Source organism: Mobula hypostoma, chromosome 7, assembly GCF_963921235.1.
Source record: "Mobula hypostoma chromosome 7, sMobHyp1.1, whole genome shotgun sequence".
NCBI classification, from domain to species: Eukaryota; Metazoa; Chordata; class Chondrichthyes; order Myliobatiformes; family Myliobatidae; genus Mobula; species Mobula hypostoma.
In genome coordinates this window covers 163,299,201-163,325,583 of record NC_086103.1, presented here as the reverse complement: position 1 = coordinate 163,325,583, position 26,383 = coordinate 163,299,201, and the positions used below count along the sequence as shown (strand labels likewise).

At 42.4% G+C, this 26,383-nt stretch overlaps 1 protein-coding gene across 6 annotated transcripts in view; it reads right to left on the bottom strand.

Moving 5' to 3' along the window:
- LOC134349723 (inositol polyphosphate-4-phosphatase type I A) overlaps positions 1-26,383 on the bottom strand; it is a 271,499-nt gene that overhangs the window by 68,446 nt on the left and 176,670 nt on the right. For 4 of the 6 annotated variants that reach the window (XM_063054477.1, XM_063054480.1, XM_063054481.1 and 1 more), the window contains 6 exons: positions 21,738-21,828; positions 12,759-12,906; positions 9,755-9,885; positions 8,933-9,037; positions 3,051-3,159; positions 456-473 (listed from right to left, as the gene is read on the bottom strand). In XM_063054477.1, coding sequence (XP_062910547.1) covers positions 456-473; positions 3,051-3,159; positions 8,933-9,037; positions 9,755-9,885; positions 12,759-12,906; positions 21,738-21,828 — 602 coding nt within the window. The remainder of the gene's footprint in view (positions 1-455; positions 474-3,050; positions 3,160-8,932; positions 9,038-9,754; positions 9,886-12,758; positions 12,907-21,737; positions 21,829-26,383) is intronic. The other 2 variants (XM_063054479.1, XM_063054482.1) reach the window with 1 other exon arrangement.

Here is a 26,383-nt window from a genome sequence, read left to right as displayed (position 1 = left end):
AAATTCAAATTGAACATCTATTAAGAATCTACCGGAGGTGCATCTTGAAAATGACATACGATCAAACCAATTATTATTTGTTTTACACAGACTTTTAAGAGTCCATTCATTTCTTGATGCATGCATGATAGTTGGTTTTGAGATTTGTTTGTTAAGTGGAAGACACGGTATATTACAATACAGCACTGAGACACAGGCAGACATACATTTTTGATTAAATGGCAACATTAAATAACTCTGGCATCTCCAACAGACGCACCACAGTTAAAGGTGGAGCTCCAGATGCCCCACAGTTAAAAGTGGAATTTACACAAACTTGGGGTTAGTGCTTGAATGAGGGTGCTTATGGTATTTTCAATGGGAGACATTTTGGTTTGAAAAGAAAATGAAACTGGAGGCAAAATGAATGTGAAAATTAAACAAACAATCTTAGCTGTCATCAGCTAGAAACTCACCAACCCTCCTCATAAACGCTGAAGAGAATAAAAGAGCAAAACAAACAAAGCAAAAACAGTTGCATAAGAGTGTTACCAGCATCATTAACAAAAACAAAATTGTACATTTAAAACTTAGGACTAGTGAAATCTATTGCACACTTTTACAAAATAGTTATCGTTACCCAAGACTACACTGTATTTATGAGCTCAGTGATATAATATGATTGGTTTTTATTTACTCCGGTGCCACTTGATATGGAGGCAACAAGTTTACTAAGAGTTCAAATGGTAAACAATTTGATTCTGGATGCAATGACACGAGATTCTTTTTTTTTTTATTTATTGATAGACAGCGTGGAGTAAGCCCTTCCAGCCCTTCAAGCCATGCAGCCCAGCAACCCCCGATTTAACCCCAGCCTAATCATAGGACAATTTTCAATGACCAATTAACCTACCTACTGGCAAGTCTTTAGACTGTGGGAGAAAACCAGAGCACCCAGAAGATACCCATTCTTGAAATGATGACAATTTAAAACTGGTGTGACTTTTGAATGACAAAATGTTATTTAATCCAAAGTTTACCAGATCCAATGTTTATTAACACTTATTTCTCCTTGCTCAATCATCTTCATTTGGACTAAGTTGATAGTGGTGCTCTGATCCTTCAAATGGCTACTGTTCATGCATAACCCTCAACAGATGGTTTCAAAAGGGGTCACTGCATGAACTTTAACTGCGGGACCCCAGCCAATGGCTCTGGCTTGAAATAAAGCCACCAATAGCCTAGCGCTGTCTCAAGCAGCTCAAAGGCTGGGTTTGAAATGGGAAAACCTGTGGGTAAGTGTCCTTTTAGGTGCGTGGTAACTAAAATCTCAAGCCATCAGTTTTGTTTTCTGATTTATAGTTAGCAGCTCTTCAGATATGTGTATGTTTATCAAAGCACTAGTAGAGGTTTTAAAAGATGATAATGGATAGGTGGAAATCTTTCTGAATTGACAGACTGAGATGCTGAAGATTGATCTTTTGTTTGTCAACAAATCAGTAAGTGGATAGTTCACCTTCTATTTCTAAGTGCAAATTTAGATTAATGAAATAATATCCACTAATATAAATATTAATATACATCACAGGTAGATGGCAGTGGGAAGAAAACACAATAAGCACCCAAACCTTTCCTGCAGTTTTGTGCATATATTGCGTCCATTACATTTTCTTCTTTATACAGACAGTGAAAATATCTAATTTATTGGGTTGATTATTCCACATTGAGTATTGTTTGACCCAAAATTTTCTCCAATTAAATATATGCCACAATCTTCACCTATATCACAAATTGCATTCCCCAGAGGTTGACATCATCTTCTACCCAAGTGACCACCTGAAAATCAGACAGGCTGTTTGCAATCTTGAGTTCATATATTGGCACAATGTGAGTTACTGCCCAATGGCCAAGACTGCCATTCTCCATGTCCATAACATTGCCCTCCTCTGTCTCAGCTCATTTGTTGTTGTTACTCAAAGACTTTACTTTTACAATATAGACTCTTTTATCGTTTTACTCTCGAATAATTTGTTCATCAAAATTTATTTATGCCTGTCCAAGCTTCACCAAATCCTGCTCATTATCGTTAGTGGCGGCTGGCTTTTAATTGAGCTATGATTCAATTTTAAAATGTTTATGCTTGCTGACATTTCTCATTTTTGCTTCAGCACATTTTTGTAGCATTCTCTGCCCTACATTCCTGAGTTGTGCACTCCTCAAATTCTGGCCTTTTGATCATTCCTGACTGCAAATGTCCTCAGATGCCAAGACCCCTAACCCATTAATCCCTTCTATAAATCTCTCTGCTCCTCTTAACTCCTTCTGCATCGAAGACCCCTCCAAATTTGACCAAGCTTTAAATTAACTCCCCTCATATTGCCCAGAGCCATTTGCTATGATGATGTTACACAAATACAATCACTTATTTAAACTAAATGTACTATTGCCAATTATAAAATTGCAGAGCAAGGGGAGTGGCAAAGAAACTTAAAAACAGTATTTTCAATGGCTTATCTATTATAATCCTATATTTACTACTCTGAGAACACCACCAAAAAGTGCTTTATTTAAGCCCTAAGTGTGATAACGATGAACAAACCAAGAGTGGACCTGATTTTCTGCCATTCGCACTATACCTGGGGTGGTTCTCTGGGAGTCAAACATTTCCATTGCTTGGCATCACATATCAGCTATGGTCTCTAAAAGTATTAAATAGTTTTTCCATCCTACATTTAAACCTACAGCACAATACAGTTGTGCCGAACATGTCCCTACCTTAGAAATTACTAGGCTTACCCATAAGCCCTCTATTTTTCTAAGCTCCATGTACCTATCCAAAAGTCTCTTAAAAGACCCTATTGCGTCCACCTCCACCACCATTGCCGGCAGCCCATTCCACGCACTCACCACTCTCTGCGTAAAAAATTTGCCAAATTTAATGAAATGAAGGATGAAACAGAAGAGTATCAACTCATACATCAAAGTCATGTTGAAAATTTGCAACTGAACAAAATAAAAAAGCAAGATACTGTCCCTCAAAGAGCACTGATTTTAAATTCTCCTCAACTTACTTTTTCTTGGCTTCCACAAACTTTACCAGAAGTTTTCTTAAGCCACCAGTTTTGAAGGCCTGGCAGTGCGCTGCTGGTGCCCCAATAGTAACGATGTCATAGGTCTGATCTATGGTACAAAGAACACAGGGAACCAATGAATCAGCAGATAGGCGAAATCTAACATGACCAACTTAGATTTGAAAAGTTTCCAAATATTAAAACTAGCATCAAAGGCCATAGGGTTACATGTCTTTGAATCTCACCACGGCAGCTGGGGAACTTAAGTTCATACAGTTAAGCTGACATTTTAAAAATAAAAGCTAATATCAGTGGTGCTGGTCATGAAACCACTGATTTGGTATCAAAAACCCTGTGGCTCATTAAGGTTCAAACAGGAAGGATATCTGCATTCCTTACCCAGTCTGGCCAATGTGCAAATCCAGACTGACAAAACTGTGGTTGGCTCGTGTTGTTCAAACTCCAGAGCACTTAGTGATGGGTAATAATAAAGTCCCCACCTCCAGAATAAATCAACTGATAAACAAACACAGACCTGGCATGTTAATACTTTCCTGTCATTCGAAATGTTTGTACTGTGACGAGAGTACACATAGATTAAGATGTTAACTGTCCTGTGCTGGCACCAGTGGGATCAGCAGTTGGTCTGCCACCTGTCTGAGAGATAAGGAAAACAATGGAGCAGCATTTGGAGATGTTAATGAAGGGACGGAAGGAGAGCTGTCAAGATCGGCTCCCCTTTGAACCCTGAACTGTTTGAAGTGATGGACAGGCGATACCCCAGCAGGGGGATAAAAAGGGACAGGTTCGCTAAGGCAAGACACACGACACCACGAGGTAACGAGACCCTGGAAGCGGTGCGCCTCCCACAAGTCGGTGGGAGTCTTTGGAGGGCTGGTCGCGGGACCAAGCCAGAGACGCACAAGGTGGAAAGATACGATCGGCGGGAACCTGGTGTGTGTCCGCCCTTGCCTGGGTGCCGGGTTCACTGCTGAGGAAAGATCGTATCTGGAAACGGAGGGGTCACAGTCGGTGACCTCAGAAGACATCACAAAGGGCTCGCCCGAAAGCTGACTGTGAAGAATATCGAAGGTCTGTGTGGAAGCCGTTTGAATATTCATTCGTTTTTGCTCTCTCTCTCCTTCACCCCCCCCCCCGTCCATCGCCACGGCAGTGATTACTGTGAACTGAACTGTTGAACTGAACTTTGCATCACTTTGAAACTGGTCATTTACCCCTAGACGACGATAGAGCTTGATTGATCCTATTATCCTAATTCTGTGTACATGTGTGTTTATCATTGCTGAACTGTTGCATTTATTATCCTTTTGATTAGAGTACTGTGTTGCTTGTTTCTTTAATAAAGCTTTCTTAGTTCCAGCAATCCAGACTCCAACTGAGTGATCCATTTCTGCTGGTTTGGCAACCCAGTTACGGGGTACGTAACATAAGTGGGGTTCTCGTCCGCGATTTTGAACGCTAAATTTGGGACGGAGTGAATTGATTGGGTTAAAATTCCCGAAAGAAAGAAAAGACAAACAACAGAATGGAGATTGAGGAATTTATAAAGGCGCCGACCTTGGAGGCATTAGAGGATGCCAGGAAAGCGGAATTGGCAGCTGTGGCCAAACGGTTGAATCTTGTTAAGGGGAAGTCGATAATGAGGAGAGAGGAGATACACAGAGCTATCGTAGAGCACTATGTATCTAAAGGTGTGTTTCCCCAAGGGGAGCTGAAGGTGGTGTCTATTGAAAAACCTGCTGGAGACGCGGTACAGGTGCAGCTTGAAAAACTGAGACTCGAGCACGAGTTCCGGGTACAGCAGTTAGAACACGAAGAGAAACAGTTAGAAAGGCAGGAGAGAGAGAGAGAGTTAGAAAGGCAGGAGAGAGAGAGAGAGACAGTTGGAGCGAGAAGAGAGGCAGTTGGAGAAACAGAGGGACAGGGAATTTGAGCTGGAGAAGTTAAAGATAAGGGCAGAGCAGGGGCCCATGCCGAACCAAGGTGGAGGGTTCAGGGCGACCCAGGAGGTTAGGCTGGTTCCCCCATTTGACGATACCGATGTGGAGCGGTACTTTCTCCATTTCGAAAAAGTTGCTACAAGTCAGGACTGGCCGAGGGATAAGTGGGCTGTTTTGCTTCAGAGTGTACTGAAAGGGAAAGCCCAACAAGCTTACTCAGCTTTGTCCGCGGAAGATGCTCAGAGGTATGAGGTGGTGAAAGAGGCCATCCTCAGGATTTATGAGTTGGTCCCGGAGGCATACCGGCAGAGGTTCCAGAATGCAAGGAAGCAGTGGGACCGCATGTATTTAGAGTTTGCCCGTGAGATGCAGACATATTATGAGCGTTGGTGCGCCTCGAAGGGGGTAGAGGGGGATTATGACAGACTGCTACAGCTGATCCTGATTGAGCAGTTTAAAGGTTGTGTCCCTGAGGGTATGAGACCCTACCTAGATGAGAAAGAGGCAGCCACGTTAGCCGCAACTGCTGTTAGCGGATGAGTACGCGTTAACGCATAAAATGAAGTTTGCCCCGAGTAAAGGCTACCAGAAGGGTAGTCAGGACGGCGGGGAGAGTCCGCCAGAGAAGTCAGAAAGTAAGCCGGGTACTAGTGAAAAGGATAAGGTAGACCGGAAGCAGTCTGGTAGGAAGTCTCCTGGGGTCGTCTGTTATAATTGTGGGAAAGTCGGACACTTTGCGTCCAGGTGCTTTGCCCCAAAGAAGGAGATGGGGAAAGGAAAAACGGCGATTTTGACTGGCTGTATCGAGCTGGTAAACGAACCGCTAGGAGAGGAAAGGTCTGCCAAAGTTCAGGAAGGGCGCGAGAGGTTTATCTCGGCCGGATTGGTGTCAGTGAAGGAGGGATTAAACCCAGTTCCAGTGCGGATCTGGAGAGACACGGGAGCGTGTCAGTCATTGATATTGAAGAGTGTATTAGAGTTTAGCTCAGAGACCCAGACTGGGGAGGTCAAGATCGAAGGTATTGGGGAAGGGACAGAGGCAGTCCCTTTGCACCAGATACACCTACAAAGCAACTTGGTCTCTGGACTAGTCACGATCGGGGTGAGGCCCGAATTACCGATGAAAGGCGTGGAAGTCTTGCTCAGTAATGACCTCGCCAGGGGAATTGTGTTCCCAGCCGTGAGATTGACAGGTCAGCCTGCCAGCATTGAGGCCCCGCCCATGGACTCACAGGTTCATCATGGGACTGCCGAAGTAAATTTAGCTGAGGTGTACCAGGAGGAGGTAGAAAGTGAAAAGAAGGAGTGTAGTGAAACAAGAGGTAGTGAGGGAGCTGAGACAGACTTAGCATTGGCCAGGTAAGAATTTGTGCAGGCGCAGGAGCGAGACGAGGGGCTGATGGTTTTGGCGGAGACAGCTCTCTCTGATGCAGAATTAAGAAGGGAGCCAGTAGGCTATTGTGTGGAGGAGGAAGTGCTAAGGAAGAAAGGGAGACCAAGTACCGTACCCGCAGATGAGGAATGGGGAGTGGTGCAAAAGAGTTATGGGGATGAGATTTTTAACCTGGCCCAGAAGGTACCCCTCGGTGGACATTTTGAGGTGCTGGAGGAAACAGTTGGTGGAATCATGAAAGAGGTTTACCGGCTGCACAGGAGGAAGGATGTTATTGATTATGGCAGATACAAACTGAGACGGTCAAAGGCTTTTGATATGCTAACAAACCTAGTCGGTGTTAGCGCGGAAATCAATGAAGCTAGGGTCCCCCGATAAGAAAAAAAAACATTTTGAAAAGATGAATATGGTATCGACCAGATGGGAGAAGGCTATTGTTTTGGCCAGCTCTGCTGATAAGGTCTCTCCCTTAATCCCCGAACAAAGCGACTCTTTAGGAGAAGTAATTAAACAGCTCGCACACATGTGTTTGATTGTCCTGAGGCGATGCAAAGAACTGGGACGTTGGGTGGTGTTTGTTACGCTAGGTCAGCCTAGTGAGCAACATCCCTATAGAATGAGTAATTCAGTGACGAAAGGGCTAACGAACACAGAGGTGTGTATTGGCGATGTAATACGGCTGTCTGAAGCCAGCTTGATAGTGAACCTTGAAAAAAATGAGTTCGGCCACACGAAGGTCACTTATCTGGGAATTGTGGTAACACAGGGGCAGCTGGCAGCGATGCAAGCTAAAGTGCGGGCTATCTCTGACGTCCCAACCCTGACAGACAATAGGGCCCTCAGAAGGCTCTTGGAGATGATGGGGTACTGTAGGAAGTTTTACAATAACTCTGTGGTTACTACCCCTCCCCCTCCTACTAAGCCCCTGCGAGAGAAAACTAAGTCGGAATGGGACGACCCTTGTTATTGTGGTCTGGGACGAAACCCAATGAGAGGTTACATTGATCGCAATTCATCAGTGTTTTTGGCCACTATGAAGTTTGCTAAGTTGGAGCCTGGTTTAAGGTATTAATAACACATATAAAAGGAACAGAAAATGTGATGGCTGACTGTCTATCAGGTGTTCACAACTTAAAATTCGCTGTATTAGCCAAATAGCTGATAAAGATGTATATTTGTGTGTATCAAATAATGTATTCATGTTTGTAATTTTTACCCCGGTAAAAATCCTTAAAGGTGAGGGGTGTGACGAGAGTACACATAGATTAAGATGTTAACTGTCCTGTGCTGGCACCAGTGGGATCAGCAGTTGGTCTGCCACCTGTCTTCAGGAGAAAGAGAGAGAAGGAAAACAATGGAGCAGCATTTGGAGATGTTAATGAAGGGACGGAAGGAAAGCTGTCAAGATCGGCTCCCCTTTGAACCCTGAACTGTTTGAAGTGATGGACAGGCGATACCCCAGCAGGGGGATAAAAAGGGACAGGTTCGCTAAGGCAAGACACACGACACCACGAGGTAACGAGACCCTGGAAGCGGTGCGCCTCCCACAAGTCGGTGGGAGTCTTTGGAGGGCTGGTCGCGGGACCAAGCCAGAGACGCACAAGGTGGAAAGATACGATCGGCGGGAACCTGGTGTGTGTCCGCCCTTGCCTGGGTGCCGGGTTCACTGCTGAGGAAAGATCGTATCTGGAAACGGAGGGGTCACAGTCGGTGACCTCAGAAGACATCACAAAGGGCTCGCCCGAAAGCTGACTGTGAAGAATATCGAAGGTCTGTGTGGAAGCCGTTTGAATATTCATTCGTTTTTGCTCTCTCTCTCCTTCACCCCGCCCCCCCCCCCGTCCATCGCCACGGCAGTGATTACTGTGAACTGAACTGTTGAACTGAACTTTGCATCACTTTGAAACTGGTCATTTACCCCTAGACGACGATAGAGCTTGATTGATCCTATTATCCTAATTCTGTGTACATGTGTGTTTATCATTGCTGAACAGTTGCATTTATCATCCTTTTGATTAGAGTACTGTGTTGCTTGTTTCTTTAATAAAGCTTTCTTAGTTCCAGTAATCCAGACTCCAACTGAGTGATCCATTTCTGCTGGTTTGGCAACCCAGTTACGGGGTACGTAACAGTACCAATTGTTCCATGAGCAGTATATTGTTAATACAAAAATGAGACATTTCCTCAAAGGTGAAGAAAAAATCTAAAAGATGGGATAAGTCTGAGAGTAGGTTAGCTTTTTAAGAAAACATATCTTAACAGATAAAAGAGATGGAAAGATTGAAAATCAGCAAAGTGGACATTCCAGATTAATTTCAAATTCTGGAAATATTTACTAAAAGAACTTCACTTACACTATATCGAAAAATTATATGTGCTGTTTTCACTTTTGTATTACAAAAGCAATATTGTGGTTTTAGATAAGTTCAAAAGAGATTTACTGGTTTAATGCCTACAATGAGAGAAAATAATTATCGAGAGAGAATTAACATGTACAGTTGCAATGTTTAACCCTTTAAGCCAATTACCTGCACCAGAGTCATCTTGAACTCGCATCCGTTGTATGTGCAAATTAGTGGGTACAAATTCTAATTTCTTCTCAGCTTTTAAACTGCTTGCTTTGAAAGATGGACCTATGGAATTTTAGTCAGAGCAAAATAACAAATCACTGTCAATTGTGTAAATCGTCAAGGCAAAAATTAGTGTCCAAAAGAGGATAAACCCATATAAATATGCTTTCTTGAATTGTTAACCTCTATATTCATATAACAGGTTTATGGGTGATTAATTTAAAAAAAAATTATTTCAAAAAAATGGCACCCGGCATATCAAAAAAAAGAAATAAACTGAAAATATTCAAAGACCAAAACAAGAAATAAAACAAGTTATTTAATTTAGTTTCAACTATAGCAGCTCACTGTACATGAATGCAATATTTTTTCTTTCTAATTACACATGCACAAATGTACATATCTGTAAGGTTGACTGTTTTGTGAACAGAGGCTTACAGCATTCAGTGTTATCTCGTCTTGGGTGGCTACTCTACTGCCCAGTAAATATTTAACAAATGTTACTGCCAAAACCAATATTCATTTTGCTCAGAAAATAAGGAAGGAATCTGTAGAAACGAGAACTACCACACAGAAGTAAAGGTGAAGTGGTTCTGAGACTGAGGTGAGAGATATTGCTACAGCAAAGCGAACTTATCTCTGCAACAGCTACAATCCACAATCTTAAAACTAGTAATTAGAGCAAAAGTGATAACCTTTCCTGCTCATGAAAGTCCTTCCACAATGAGAACAAAGAAATTTTGAAATATCACTTAATAAAGATAATAAACTTGGGTCAACCTTTATATTGGTGCAAATCGGTTAAATTCTCCTGGTAATTTATGATTAGAGTTTGGTATTGAGTAACTATTTGCCGTCGAAGATTCTCCCAGCAGGGTGACAACTCACCCAGGTCATCCAACTCACATATCCTGCAAGAGAGAAGAACAATTAGAATACATGTTGAAAGTAAAACACAAAATTAAACTCTCCAAAATCTTCAAAGTTCACCAAAAGAATGATAATGTCACCAGATGGAAAACAGCAATTCAAGAAGGCAGTCCAATATCACTTTTTTTTAAAAAAGAGTAATTAGTGATGAATAAATACCGACTTTTCCATCAATGATCGTACCTTGAGAAATGATTAAGTTAAATTAAACACTCATTTTTCAGGCAGTGACAAGTAACTTTATCTACTCTGCCCAAGTTTGCAGGACACCAGTCATATTTGAAGGTAAGATCACTCTGACGAAAATACTAGTGGATATTCAATAGTTCAATGCAGTAAACTTTGGAGTATTACCTCTGATTGATTGGGATAATTAGTGTTTTTCTATCTCTTTAATTCTATCTGATTAGCAGTGCTATCAACAGTGAAATACATCTATATAACAGCCGGTCTTTTCCATTGTCTTAATTTCCTTTTAGCAGGTGGAGATTAACCCCAAATTCAAAATGCAACATACCAGTGAGGCAACAATACTTAAATTGAAAGTCTGACCTACACATACAAACCTGCCTTGAAGATTTGCAAGCAGTTCACAAAGGAACAGAGATAACTATATTTACTTTCCTTGCAGAATTCCAGCGAGTAAACAGCAGGAGGAATGCATTCCCAAACATAGACCAAGTTCTTCCTACACTCAAAAGCATGACCTGAGGAACTTGCCCACCCTCACTCCCTCTAACATTAAATTTACATCAGTGACTGAACCTTTGAGCATGGGTACCTATGTCCACCCATCTCAAATTCTGTTTTCTGCTCCTTCATTTAGGTGGACAGCTGTACTGCTATAGTTACAATTAAAAGAGCCAGGACCTCAGGCAAAGACCTTCCACTTCTCCTTTCCCTCTTGGAACACAAGAAAATAGGGACAGGTATAGAGCACTCAGCCCCTCAAACATGACCTGCCATTCAATTTCATGGCTGAACTGCCCCAGGTTTCATCTCCTTGGTGCCTGCCCAGCACTGGCCTCAATTCCCATATATTTCAGAAATATTTTGAGTTTCTCTATAAATACCCCAAATAAGTTATCCACCACAAGCCCCTGTGGTAGAGATTTCTAGATTTACAGCACCCTCTGTGAGGAGTTCACTTCAGTTTTAAATGAACATTCCTTAATCTTATAACTATGTCCCCTCATCAGCATTCCCCCACTTGTTGAGACATGTGGATGCCCACCCTGGAACTTAAAAAATTGAATAAGATCAACCCACATCCTCCTAAACATCAAAAAGTGCACATTCAACTTCTTCAGTTATATATATTAGTAAAACTCTATCACCCCTGGAATCAGTCTAGTCAAATACTTTGGGCCTGTCTCCAATGCCAATACATCCTAAATAAAGGGATCAAAACTGTGCGTGGTACTTCAGATCTGGCCTCTCTAGTGGCCTGCAGAATTGTAATAGTGCTTCCTGTCTCTAAATGCTAACCTTCATGTAATAAAGGCCACTGTAATAACTTCATGTAATAACTTGCCACACCTGCTTTGTTAATATTGTTATTTCTGCAAAACATTCAGATCCCTGTCTACTTTGTTCATCAGCACTCTTTTTCCAGTTAGACAAAAGTCTGTCTTGTCATTCCTTGTACAATGAGCATGACCTCATACTTTCCTACATTAAAATCCATTTATCAAATTTTCTTCCACTCAGTTGACCTATCTATACCTGTTGCAGATTCAAAGTAGCCTCATTTCAACGTGCACTCCCTCTTATTTTAGTGTTATTGGTGAACATAGATGCCTTCTCCAGGTCATAAATATAATTGTAAAGATTTAACAGCTAAAGAACTTATCCTTGTGTGTTGCTTGGTTCAGGAGAGATGGTGAAGGAACAAGCAAAATGACTTCATGAAGAATTAGGACTGGATTTTGAGTGAAGGTTGGTTTCAGCATTTCAAGCAGTGATATAGCATAAAATTTCATGCAGCGTGTAGTGAAAAATGGTTAGGAGGCAAGGAAGCAGCTGCTGCTGAGTTTGTTAACTTAGTTTTTGATGAAATCAACCATGCAGACAAAACAGCCTTATGTTGGCACTGTACTCCAAGACGAACACTGACCACAGAGGATGCAGAATCACCAACAGGTCATAAAGCATCAAAGGATTGTGTCATGACGTTGGGCTGCTCTAAACACTGCAGGAACCCGCAGGTGTAAGCTGTTACTCATTGGCAAAAGTTTACATTCCAGAGCTTTCAAAGGTATGAAGCAGTTTCCAGTAATATACCGTGCCAACAAAAAGGATGGATTACAACTGACATCACATTGGAACGGTTTGAACATTATTTTGTTCCAGGAGCAAGTGCTCATTGTGACCTTGTTGGTAAGATAATGCTGATTTTAGATAACTGCTCTGCAGAAACTCTTGGTAAAGTGTTAGGAAGGGTCTCGGCCCAAAACTCTAACTCTACTCTTTTCCATAGATGCTGCCTAGCCTGCTGAGTTCCTCCAGCATTTTGTGTGTTGCTTAGATTTCCAGCAGCTACAGTTTTTCTCTTGTTTGTGACAGGTCCCAATCATTCCATATTTGTGGTGGTCAACCTGTATATGGTTACATATATAAGATCGATTACAAATTTACTTTGAACTAAGTGGAGCTGTGCAACTTTTGTTCTACTATGGACTAACAAAAGCATTCTGATTTTGAGAAGATCATCAAAATGATGGGTTTCTAAACAAGATCTGTCAAACTCTAGATCTAAATCTGATTAAGGCCTGTCAATTTGATTTGAGCCATACCAAACCAACATTCCCTCTAGCTATTTTATCATACTGATTAAAAAGTATACAAAACGTACCTTGCTGCATCCTCTTCAATGACCAATTTGACAAATTGCCTGGGGATATGCAGGGATAACATGCTCTCTGCCATCTGCTCCAGTATCCGTAGGTGGTTCCCATCCGTTGTAGGAAAACGATACATCCGACAGATAACCCCTCCAAATACTAAATTAAACAGATGGAACATTTCACATTTTGCTGACATCCTCTTCAGCATTTTTATTAAAGGAATCTTTTTAGACAAGCAAATGATGATACTCTTAAATCTGCAGGAAACCAAAATTTAATTTCTCTAAAACTGTGCAAAGCAGAAAAAGCTAAATATTGAGAGGAAATATGACAAACATGAGAAGGCAGCCAAACATAAAAACATTAAAAACTGTAGATGCTGGAAATCTGAAATAAAAACAGATAAAGTTAGAAGCACTCTGTAGGTCAGACAGCATTTATGAAAAGAAAAACAGAGCTGAGGTTACAGGTAGAAGACCCTTCATCAGCAAAAGTTAAACTTTTGTCTGAAGCAGTCATTTATATATCCTTGACACTGTAATTCTTCGAAACGAGAAAAAAAAACCGTGACTCTCCTACAAATTTGGTTTCAATAGATTTCCAAGGTGATCATAATCTGGCCTCCTCTATGCATTAAACAGAAAATGCAGAAAAATGCAATAATGAAATTAGTTTTGAGGTTCTGTATAAATGAAGCGGTTTAGTGCTGTAATGTACTTCAGGATCAGATTGATTTTCATAAAATTATAGAAGCGTTATAGCTCAAATAAATGCCATCAGCACACTATGCTGTAAGTTGGTCCAATTCCCTTGTTCTTTTATCATATACTTGTACTTGAAGGAAAATCACTTGTGCTGTTGCCCCGTGAATGCGCTGACTGAATCCTTGGCAGTGATTATATTTGTGTGCAGACACAGTCCGAGGCCAGTGGGGAATGTGGTTTACTGTTGTCAGGTTTTGACAGCAGCAAGGAGGTCCAGAGGGTGTAAACCATCTGCCAGTCTGCAAAGTAAACTAATTCTCAGTATTATTTTTATTTGCACAGTTTGTCTTCTTTTGCACATTGGTTAATTGTCTATCTTTGTTTTATGTTTAGTAAAATTCCATTGTAGTTCTTTTTTCCCTGTAAATGCCTGCAAGAAAATGAATCTTAAGGTAGCATATGGTAATATAGAACAGTACAGCACAAGAGCAGGCCCTTTGGCCCACATTACATACATATGCCTCAATAATAAATTTACTTTGAACTTTGAACATATTTACTTTGAGTTAATACAAGCCAAATTTTGACTTCAATAACCAAATATTAAATATAAAGTGCATCATTCTCTCTATACTATTTTGTTGTGTTTTCGTTCACCAAGTCTTTTTCTTTGGCAGTTGAACAGGGCACGACTGCGCAAGTGCGTGTAAGTCGGACGATGAGGCAGCGGGGCTGTTTAAAAGAGAGAAGATTAACGGAGCGGGCGACGGAGTAGAGGGAGACAGAGTAGGAAGGCTTTGGCTCCTGAAGCTTCGGCAAGCAGAGGCTGAGGAAGAGCTTCACTCAAGGTGAGGTAAGGCCGGGTAAGTTCCTTTAATAAATCTAATTACCTTAAGAGTAGGTAATGGAGGCAGCAGTTAGGGCAGTTGAGTGCTCCATTTGCAGGATGTGGGAAGTCAGGGCGAGCACAATCATCCCTGATGACTACACCTGTAAAAGGTGCACCCAGCTGCAGCTCCTGACAAACCGAGTTAGGGAACTGGAGCTGGAGCTGGATAAACTTCGGATCATTCGGGAGGCAGAGGCAGAAATAAAACAGGAGTTACAGGGACATAGTCACCCCTAAGAGTCAGGAGACAGGTAGCTGGGTGACTGTCAGGAGAGGGAAGAGGAATCGACAGAATGAGCAGAGCACCCCTGTGGCCGTTCCCACCAATAATAAGTACATCGTTTTGGATACTGTTGATGGGGACGACCTACCAGGGACAAGTTGCAGTGGTTGCATCTCTGGCACTGAGATGGGACCCTCAACTCAGAAGGGAAGGAGGGAAAAGAGGAGAGCAGTAGTGACAGGGGATTCGATAATTAGGGGACAGATAAGAGGTTCTGTGGAAGAGATCGAGAATCCCGGATGGTCTGTTGCCTCTCTGGTGCCAAGGTCCGCGATATCTCGGATCGAGTTCTCAGTATTCTCAAGAGGGAGGGTGAGCAGCCAGATGTCGTGGTCCATGTAGGGACCAATGACATGGGTAGGAAGAGTGAGGAGGTCCTGAAAGGTGAGTTTAGGAAGTTAGGCGCCAAGTTAAAGGACAGGACCTCCAGGATAGCAATCTCTGGATTGCTACCAGTGCCACGTGCACGCAGGTTTAGAAATAGTAAGATAGCACAGATCAACATGTGGCTGAAGACATGGTGCAGGAGGGAGGGATTCAGATTTATAGATAATTGGGCAGTTTTCTAGGGAAGGTGGGACGGTTTACATCTGAACTGGAGGGGGACAAATATTCTTGCAGGTAGATTTGCAAGAGAGGCTCCGGTGGATTTAAACTAGATACGAGGGGGGAGGGGAACCAGATTGTAGGAACAGATATAGGGGAGAAGAAGAAAATAGAAAACAGTAAAGTTGTTTGCACCGTTAGTGATAAACAGAGAATAAGAGGTGGAAAATTTCTTAAATGCATTTATTTTAATGCTAGGAGCATTATAAGAAAGGTGGATGAGCTTAAAGCATGGATTGATACCTGGAAGTCTGATGTGGTAGCTATTAGTGAAACATGGTTACAGAAGGGGTGTGATTGGCAACTAAATATTCCTGGATTTAATTGCTTCAGGTATGATAGAATCGGAGGGAGAAAAGGGGAAGGTGTTGCATTGCTCGTCAGAGAAAATATTATAGCGGTGCTCTGGCAGGATAGATTAGAGGGCTCGTCTAGGGAGGCTATTTGGGTGGAATTGAGGAATGGGAAAGGTGTAGTAACACTTATGGGGGTGTATTATAGACCACCAAATGGGGAGCGAGAATTGGAGGAGCAAATTTGTAAGGAGATAGCAGATATCTGTAGCAAGCACAAGGTTGTGATTGTGGGAGATTTTAATTTTCCACACATAGGCTGGGAAGCCCATACTGTAAAAGGGCTGGATGGTTTGGAGTTTGTAAAATGTGTGCAGGATAGTTTTTACAGCAATACATAGAGGTATCAACAAGAGAAGAGGCAGTGTTGGATTTCCTGTTAGGGAATGAGATAGGTCATGTGACGGAGGTTTGTGTTGGAGATCACTTTCGGTCCAGTGATCACAATGCTATTAGTTTCAATACAATTATGGAGAAGGATAGGTCTAGACCCAGGGTTGAGATTTTTGATTAGAGAAAGGCCAACTTTGAGGAGATGCGAAAGGATTTAGAAAGAGTGGATTGGGACAATTTGTTTTATGGGAAGAATGTAATAGAGAAATGGAGGTCATTTAAAGGTGAAATTTTGAGGGTACAGAATCTTTATGCTCCTGTTAGGTAGAAGGAAAGGTTAAAAGTTTGAGAGAGCCATGGTTTTCAAGGGATATTGGAAACTTGGTTCGGAAAAAAGAGAGATATATACAATAAATATAGGTAGCATGGCGTAAATGAGGTGCTCTTTACATATTCTTTACATATAAAGAATGTAAAAAGAATCTTAAGAAAGAAATTAGAAAAGCTAAAAGAAGATGTGAGGTTGCTTTGGCAAGTAAGGTGAAAATAAATTCCAAGGGTTTCTACAGTTATATTAATAGCAAAAGGATAGTGAGGGATAAAATTGGTTCCTTAGAAAATCAGAGTGGACAGCTATGTGTGGAGCCAAAAGAGATGGGGGAGATTCTGAACAATTTTTTTTCTTCGGTATTCATTAAGGAGAAGGATATTAAATTGTGTAAGATAAGGGAAACAGGCAGGGAAGTTATTGAAACTATGATGATTAAAGAAGAGGAAGTATTGACGCTTTTAAGGAATATAAAAGTGGATAAGTCTCCAGGTCCTGACAGGATATTCCCTAGGACCTTGAGGGAAGTTAGTGTGGAAATAGCAGGGGCTCTGACAGAAATATTTCAAATGTCATTAGAAACGGGGTTGGTGCCGGAGGATTGGGGTATTGCTCATGTTGTTCCATTATTTAAAAAGGGTTCTAAGAGTAAACCTAGCAATCATCAGCCTGTGAGTTTGACGTCAATGGTGGGTAAATTGATGGAAAGTATTCTTAGAGATGGTATACATAATTATCTGGATAGACAGGGTCTGATTAGGAACAGTCAACATGGATTTGTGCATGGAAGGTCATGGTTGACAAATCTTATTGAATTTTTTGAAGAGTTCCTAGAAAAGTTGACGAGGGTAAAGCGGTGGACGTTGTCTATATGGACTTCAGTAAGGCCTTTGACAAGGTTCCACACGGAAGGTTAGTTAGGAAGGTTCAATCGTTAGGTATTAATATTGAAGTAGTAAAATGGATTCAGCAGTGGCTGGATGGGACATGCCAGAGAGTAGTGATGGATAACTGTTTGTCAGATTGGAGGCTGGTGACTAGTGGTGTGCCTCAGGGATCTGTACTGGGTCCAATGTTGTTTTTCATATACATTAATGATCTGGATGACAGGGTGGTAAATTGGATTAGTAAGTATGCAGATGATACTAAGATAGGTGGCGTTGTGGATAATGAAGTAGGTTTTCAAAGCTTGCAGAGAGATTTAGGCCAGTTAGAAGAGTGGGCTGAAAGATGGCAGATGGAGTTTAATGCCGATAAATGTGAGGTGCTACATTTTGATAGGACTAATCAAAATAGGATATACATGGTAAATGGTAGGGCATTGAAGAATGCAGTAGAACAGAGGGATCTAGGAATAATGGTGCATAGTTCCCTGAAGGTGGAATCTCATGTGGATAGGGTGGTGAAGAAAGCTTTTGGTATGCTGGCCTTTATAAATCAGAGCATTGAGTATAGGAGTTGGGATGTAATGTTAAAATTGTACAAGGCATTGGTGAGGCCAAGTTTGGAGTATTCTGTACAGTTTTGGTCACCGATTATAGGAAAGATGTCAACAAAGTAGAGAGAGTACAGAGACGATTTACGAGAATGTTACCTGGATTTCATCACCTAAGTTACAGAGAAAGGCTGAATAAGTTGGGTCTTTATTCTTTGGAACGTAGAAGGTTGAGGGGGGACTTGATAGAGGTATTTAAAATTATGAGGGAGATAGATAGAGTTGACATGGATAGGCTTTTTAAGCTTTTTCCATTGAGAGTGGGGGAGATTCAAACAAGAGGACATGAGTTGAGAGTTAAAGGGCAAAAGTTTAGGGGTAACATGAGGGGGAACTTCTTTACTCAGAGAGTGGTAGCTGCGTGGAACAAGCTTCCAGCAGAAGTGGTTGAGGCAGGTTCAATTTTGTTGTTTAAAGTTAAGTTGGACAGCTATATGGAAAGGAATGGAGGGTTATGGGCTGAGTGCAGGTCAGTGGGACTAGGTGAGAGTAAAACTTTGGCACGGACTAGAAGGGCCGAGATGGCCTGGATCCGTGCTGTAATCGTTATATGGTTATAAGTCCAAATAAGGTCACTATTTCACATAGGTGGCCTTCTAACTCTTGTACCTGCTCTGGATTTAGTCTGATTGTTATTTACTTCAGAGCTATTTACCCTGTCCTACCACCATGCTGCTTCTCTGTTCCTTTAATGCCTTGTATATAGTACTGTGCAAAAGTCTTAAGCACTCTAGATTTCTTACATAAATTTTGCTTCAGATTTATTTATTAGACTTCAGCATTGGTCTGTCAGTAGAAAAGGACAAATTTTTAATTTCCAAAAATTTATTTTCCAAAGGAATAAATGCTACAGAGAATTTTTTGTATTTCGTTAAAGAAAGTAACATATTACGTAATAGACCACTTTTCAAATGAAAAGTTGATACTTTGTAGGTATACAGCCCAGTGAATGATTAAACAAGCAGAATGCTCATGATCCTGACGTAATGTTCAATGAACTAAACTTATTAACTGAAACAAAAATAGATGTAGAGGGAATCAAACAGGGCAAAGGGTAACCAAACTAAAAGGTGAGGGTATGACAGCTTAACCTTTGAATCATCAATTCTTACACTATGACAAATCTGAGCATAGCAACAAGATGCAAGGTGGTCATCCTGTATCAGCAAGGTCTCTCCCAAGCAGAAAATTTTACAGCAGACAAGAGTTTCAAGATGTGTTATTCTTCAAACGCAGCAGAAAGGAACAGGCGAAGTTGAGGACTAGAAACACAGTAGTCAATCACAGAAACTGAGTGCAGGAGACGAGCGATACATCAAACTAATGTCCCTTCCAAATCAGAAGAGATAAAGCACTGCTATCAGCTCTGTACTCACAGAAACCACCGGAACCCAAGTACACCCCTCTACAGAAGTGTTGCCAGAAGTGGTCTTCATAGAAGAGTTGCTGCCAAAAATCTAGTCCTTTGAAGTGGCAGCAAAGCCAAGAAACTGACTATACACAAAAACATTAAGGACAGGGGTGCTGAACAATGGCAGCAAAAGGTTGGGACTGACAAGTCAAAATTTGAAATTTTTGGCTCAAACAGTAGGCAGTTCCTCTGTAGTAGAGCTGGAGAGTGCGACATTGATGAGTGTGCAGCCAATGGTGAAGCACAGCAGAGGTTTGGGATTTCATTTCTGCAAAAGGAGTTGATCTGGTCAGAATTAATGAAATCCTCATTGCTCAGAAGTACAAGCAGATTCTCATCCATCATGGAATACCATTAGGAAGGCATCTGATCGGTCCCAACTTCATTCTGCAGCACAACAATGACCCGAAACGCATGGCAAAAATCATAAAGAACTATCTTCAGCAAGGAGAAAATTAGGAGCTCTGCAAAAGATGGTATGGCCTCCACAGAACCCTGATCTCAACATCACTGACGCTTTCTGGAATTACTTGGAGAGATAGAGCAAGCGAGAGAGCCAGAGTCTGCAGAAGAACTATGACAAGTTCTCCAAGATGCTAAGAGAACAATGTACCTAAGAGAACTGATGCAGTTTTAAAGGGAAAAGGGTAGTCACACCAAATATTAATTTGATCTAGGTTTTTTTTACTGATTACTGCTCTTTATCATAAATTGTTTGATACTTAGAAACTTTTCATTATTTTTCAAACCACCTTCATTTTACAATTTTTTTTTACATGTGCCTAAGACTTTGGCACAGTACTGTGTGATACAACCATTTTATTTCCAAGCCGACTCCAAATTCTAGAAGTTTGCCAACTTACTCTAGGCTTTTTACTCTAAACATTTCTTCTCATCTCCATAAATTAGACAGCGAACATGACACTTCACTAAATGCAGAAGAGCTGCAAGTCCTATAAAAAGCCATCAGACACCTATTCTCGATTCTGTCTCCTTCTCTTCTGGTCTTGATGAAGGATCTTGGCTTGAAGCATCAACAATTTATTCCCTTCCAGAGATTGCTACCTGAATTGCTGAGCTCCTCCAGAATTTTTTGTGTGTTGCTCTATTATTTCCAGCATCTGTCGAATCCCTTGTGTTTATTATGTGGACTAATCTGTTACTGTGAGACTCCTATTGGACAGGTTGAGAATTAATGATTTATAAGCAGTCTAAGATCCTAATATTTACTGTCTTGTCCATCTTTTGCCACCCACCCACCAGAATCAAAATCAGCTTTATTATATCAGCATGTGACATGAAATTTGTTAACTTATCAGCAGCAATGCAATACATGATAACACCGAGATTTTTTAAAAGTATATCAATTACATATATATCTTAGATTAAAAATAGTGCAAAAATATAAGTAATAAATATTTTTAAAAAGTGAGGTAGTGTCCATGGGCTCTGTATCAACTTAGGAATCGTACAGCAGAGGGGAAGAAGCTGTTCCTGAATCTCTGAATGTGTGCCTTCAGGCTTCTGTACCTCCTTCCTGATGGTATCAATGAGAAGATAGTATGCCCTGGGTGATGAGGGTCCTTAATAATGGATGCTGCCCTTCTGAGGCGCCGCTCCTTGAAGATGTCTTGGATACTATGGAGGCTAGTACCCAAGATGGAGCAGACTAATTTTACAACTTTGTATGTTTTGATCCTGTGCAGTAGCAACCCCCACCGTACCAGACAGTGATGCAGCCTTTTAGAATGCTCTCCACAGTACATTTATAGAAGCTTGAGTGTTTTAGGTGACAAACCAAATCTCTTCAAACTCCTGATGAAATATAGCCACTGTCTTGCCTTTTTTATAGCTGTATCAATATGTTGGGACTAGGTTAGATCCTCAGAGATCTTGACACCCAGGAACTTGAAATTGCTCACTCTCTCCATTTCTGACCCCTCTGTGAAGATTGGTTTTTGTTCCTTCGTCTTACCCTTCCTGAAGTCCACAATCAGCTCTTTCATCTTACTGACGTTGAGTGCAAGATTGCTGCCGCAACACCACTCATATAGCTGGGATATCTCACTCCTGTACACCCTCTCATCTCCATCTGAGATTCTACCAACAACGGTTGCATTTATCAGCAAATTTAGAGATGGCTTTTGAGTTACACCTATCCGCACAGTAACCATTCCTACTCACCAGTATAATATTTAAAACTTAGACCAACAAAGCACCCATTCTGTGTTTGGAAATTAGGAAAACTATACACATCCAAGCAAAATGAAAAATTGTAGTTTCACTGGCAGGTGAAAGGCATTAAGTCTTACAAACTAAAGCATGGTTGGGCACTGTAGCAGCTTAGTGGTTAGAATGACGTTATTACAGCTCGGGGCATTGGAGTCAGAGTTTAATTCTGGCGTTGTCTGTGAGGAGTAAATATGTTCTCCCTGTGACTGCAGGAGTTTCCCCCAAAAATGTACTGGTTAGTAGATTAAATTGTTCGTTGTAAGGTGCCTAGTGACTAGGATAGTATTAAATAGGTGAGTTGCTGGGCCGGAAGCGACAATTCATCACTGTATCTCTAAATAGTATATATTTACCTGATTTTAATAGTGCATCTTTCTTCAGTGAAGAGTGCTTTGAGCGAATACTCAACGATTCTGTTAAGCTTTCATCAACTGGCAACACAGTCTGTAATGTTATATACATGGGAAAAAGTTGTTAAACAGTGTTTTTCACAATTAAAACTTTCTCCCCATTACCATCTACCAACTAGTACTTCCAATGGAGAATTACAATGCCATTAACAAGACTTCGCCACTCTTCCTCAACTGAAATCAATCTAGGTCATTTATTTTCTCTTGATCCTCATCCTACCAGAGATGTTCTTTTTGTTTTGCCCACTGCTTCCCATTCTCTTCAACTTAAAACAATTTTCTAAATTTCTCAGTTCTGACAGAAGTCAGCAATTCCTCTCGCCATAGATGCTGCCTGGCTTGCATTGTATTTCTAACATTTTCTGGTTTTATTTCTGTGACATTAATTCCAATATCCAAAACTATTTATTTGCCATTGAAACCCAAAGATGGACATAAACATTTTGTATGCATTTTTCTTCAGTCATTCTTAAAGTAGACATAATGCGAATGGACATAAGTTGCTTGGGAGTTTTAATATATTAAAATAGTTAGCTTCACTTCTTTAATATCAATGCTTATAATTAGTAAACACAAAATACTCTGCAGATGCTGGGGTCAAAGCAACACGTACAACATGCTGGAGGAACTCAGCAGGTCGAGCAGCATCCATGGAAACAATCAGTCAAAGTTTTGGGCCGAGACCTTTCATCAGGACTGAAGAGGGAAGGGGCAGAGGCCCTATAAAGAAGGTGGGGGGGAGGGTGGGAAGGAGAAGCTGGTAGGTTCCAGGTGAAAAACCGGTACAGGGAAAGATAAAGGGGTGGGGGAGGGGAAGCAGGGAGGGGATAGGCAGGAAAGATGAAGGAATAGCAGAAAGCACAATGGGTAGTAGAAGGAGGTGGAACCATTAGGGAGGTGATAGGCAGCTGGAGGAGGGGGCAGAGTGAATCTGGAATGGGGGGTGGGGGGAGGGAATTAGCAGAAGTTGGAGAATTCAATGTCCATGCCAAGGGGCTGGAGACTACCCAGACGGTATATGAAGTGTTGCTCCTCCAACCTGAGTTTGGCCTCATCATGGCAGTAGAGGAGGCCACGTATGGACATATCTGAATGGGAATGTGAAGCAGAGTTGAAATGGGTGACAACTGGGAGATCCTGTCTGTTGTGTCTTCACCATCCTCTCTGACCTTCCCCTCTCTGAGGCAGAACGTTTTGTCCTTAGCAAGGGCCTCACTTTCGTCCCCCTCTGTCCACACCTCAGTGAGTTCCATGCCCACTGTGACGCTGAACTCTCCTTCCGTCGCCTATGTCTCTGAGTCTACTTCTTTGGCAAGGATTCCCCTCCCCCTACTGATGACCCCTTCTCCCGTCTTCAACCCTCCTCCTCCTCCTCCTCATACACACCCTGCCCGGGCCTTCTAACTGCACTTGATCTTTTCATCTCCAACTGTCACCGAGACATAACCGTCTCAACTTCACCACTCCTCTCTCCTGTTCCAACCTCACTCCCTCTGAACGCACTGCCCTTCACTCTCTCTGCACTAATCCCAACCTCACCATCAAACCCGCTGACAAAGGTGGTGCCGTAGTAGTCTGACGGACGGACCGCTACCTCACTGAGGCCAAACAGCAGCTTTCCGACACCTCCGCTTACTTATCCCTGGAACAGGACCCCACCAAGAAACATCAAACCATTGTCTCCCGTACCATCACTGTCCTTATCAACTCCGGAGACCTTCCATCCTCAGCTATAAAACTCATAATTCCCACACCCCACACTGCTTGGTTTTACCTCCTCCCCAAGATACACAAGCCTGACTGTGCCGGTAGACCCATAGTTACTGCCTGCTCCTGCCCCACCGAACTTGTTTCTGCCTACCTGGACTCCATTTTGTCACCCTTAGTTCAGTCCCTCCCCACCTACATCCCGGATACATCCCATGCCCTCCACCTCTTCAATAACTTCCAGATCCCCGGTCCCGACCCCTTCATTTTCACTATGGATGTCCAATGCTTATACACTTCTATTCCCCATCAAGACGGCCTCAAAGCCCTCCGCTACTTTCTGGACAATAGACCTCACCAGTTCCCCACCACCACTACCCTCCTCTGGTTGGCGGAACTGGTACTCACACTTAATAACTTCTCTTTTGACTCTTCCCACTTTCTTCAGACCAAGGGTTAGCTATGAAACTCGCATGGGCCCCAGCTATGCCTGCCTCTTCGTTGGTTATATGGAACAGTCTATGCTCCAAACCTATACTGGTACTGCTCCCCAACTTTTCCTTCGCTACATTGACGACTACATTGGTGCTGTTTCCTGCATCCATGCTGAACTCGTCAAATTCATTGACTTTGCTTCAAACTTCCACCCAGCCCTCAAATTCACTTGGTCCATCTCAGACACTTCTCTCCCCTTTCTCTATCTCTCGGTCTCCATCTCTGGAGACAGACTGCCCACTGACACCTTCTATAAGCCCAGTGACTCTCATAACTACCTCGACTATACCTCTTCCCACCCTGCCACATGCAAAAATGCTATTCCCTATTCCCAGATCCTCCGTCTCCGCCACATCTGCTCCCAGGATGAGGCTTTCCGTTCCAGGACATCTCAAATATCCTCTTTCTTTAAGGATCATGGTTTCCCTTCTGCCATCATCAATGATGCCCTCACCCGCATCTCCTCCACTTCCTGCACTTCGGCCCTTATCCCATTCTCCCGCCACCACAACAGGGACAGAGTTCCCCTTGTCCTCACCCACCACCCCACCAGCCTCCGGATCCAGTACATTATCCTCCGCAACTTCCGCCACCTTCAACAGGACCCCACCACTATGCACATCTTTCCCTCTCTACCCCTCTCCGCTTTCCGCAGGGATCGTTCCCTCCGCTACTCCCTGGTCCACACGTCCCTCCCTACGGATCTCCCACCCGGTACTTATCCCTGCAAGCGTAAGTGCTACACCTGTCCCTACACCTCCTCTCTCACCACCATTCAGGGCCCCAAACAGTCCTTCCAGGTGAGGCAACACTTCACTTGAGAATCTGTTGGGGTCATCTATTGCATCTGGCGGTCCCGGTGCGGCCTCCTCTACATCGGTGAAACCCAACACAGATTGGGGGACCGCTTTGTCGAGCACCTCCGCTCCATCCGCCACAACAGACAGGATCTCCCGGTTGCCACCCACTTCAACTCTGCTTCACATTCCCATTCGGATATGTCCATACATGGACTCCTCTATTGGTATGATGAGGCCAAACTCAGGTTGGAGGAGCAACACCTCATATACCGTCTGGGTAGTCTCCAGCCCCTTGACATGAACACTGAATTCTCCAATTTCCAGTAATTCCCTCCCCCTCCCTTCCCCCATCCCAGTTTCACTCTGCCCCCTCCTCCAGCTGCCTATCACCTCCCTCATGGTTCCACCTCCTTCTACTATCCATTGTGCTTTCCCCTATTCCTTCTTCATCTTTCCTGCCTATCCCCTCCCTGCTTCCCCTCCCCCACCCCTTGATCTTTCCCCTTACTGGTTTTTCACCTGGCACCTACCAGCCTTCTCTTTCCCACCGTCCCCCCACCTTCGTTATAGGGCCCCTGCCCCCTCCCTCTTCAGTCCTGACGAAGGGTCTCGGCCCAAAACATTAACTGCTCATTTCCACAGATGCTGCCTGACCTGCTGAGTTCCTCCAGCGTGTTGTGTGTGTTGCTTATAATTATAAGGAATTTAAAATTAGTAAGGGATTAAAGTGCATACTAGCCACAGAATGCAATGAAGCCTTCTTGAACAGCATTGTTCAAACCTACAGAATTTGGTATCTTGAAGGAAGGGACTAGGCTACATTTATTTTAAAAATGTTCCAAAACTCCCCTCCTAACAGATTAAGTACAGGTATGCGTCGCCTAACGTCCACGATACTTTCTGTGAAATCGGATGTTATGTGATTTGGACATTGTCTGAACACCAATTATATCCTTAGCAAACCTACATGGAGTACTGTATGTACCTGTATTGTCTAAATAGCCAAGAACTTACACTAAAACTGTATACTGTACACTATAACTTCTTATTTCATTTTAACCTATTTAATTTTTTTCACTTTTTCAACTTTTATGTAAACACTTTCTTAGCCTATATCACACACAATTTATCAAAGATGATCAGGACCATCCACCTCACTGTTCTCAACTTCCTCAGTGTCCTACTGGAAGAGCTTCAGGTCGATTAACCTGCGTTTGGAAGCCATGATGCACTTTAATGTTACTACACTCAAGAGACACGCGATACATGAGATTGGTTACATCTGCTACGTCACGTTCTCCAATCGGGACTACGGACATATATGCGATCGGACGTTAAGCGGCGCACACCTGTACCTTCAACACGTAGGCTGCAGCAGGTCAAGTCAGTGGCTCACTACCACTTTCTCAAGGCAATGAGGGATAACCAATAAACACCCATCTTGTGAATAAATTACTATTTTTTAAAATCTGCCTGTCTTCAGGGACGGGAAAGCCACTATTAAAGATGTACACAGCTAAATGGAACAAAGGTCTTAGAGTTCAGATTTGTTTTCTTAATGACTATCTCATCATACTTAGCAAATAA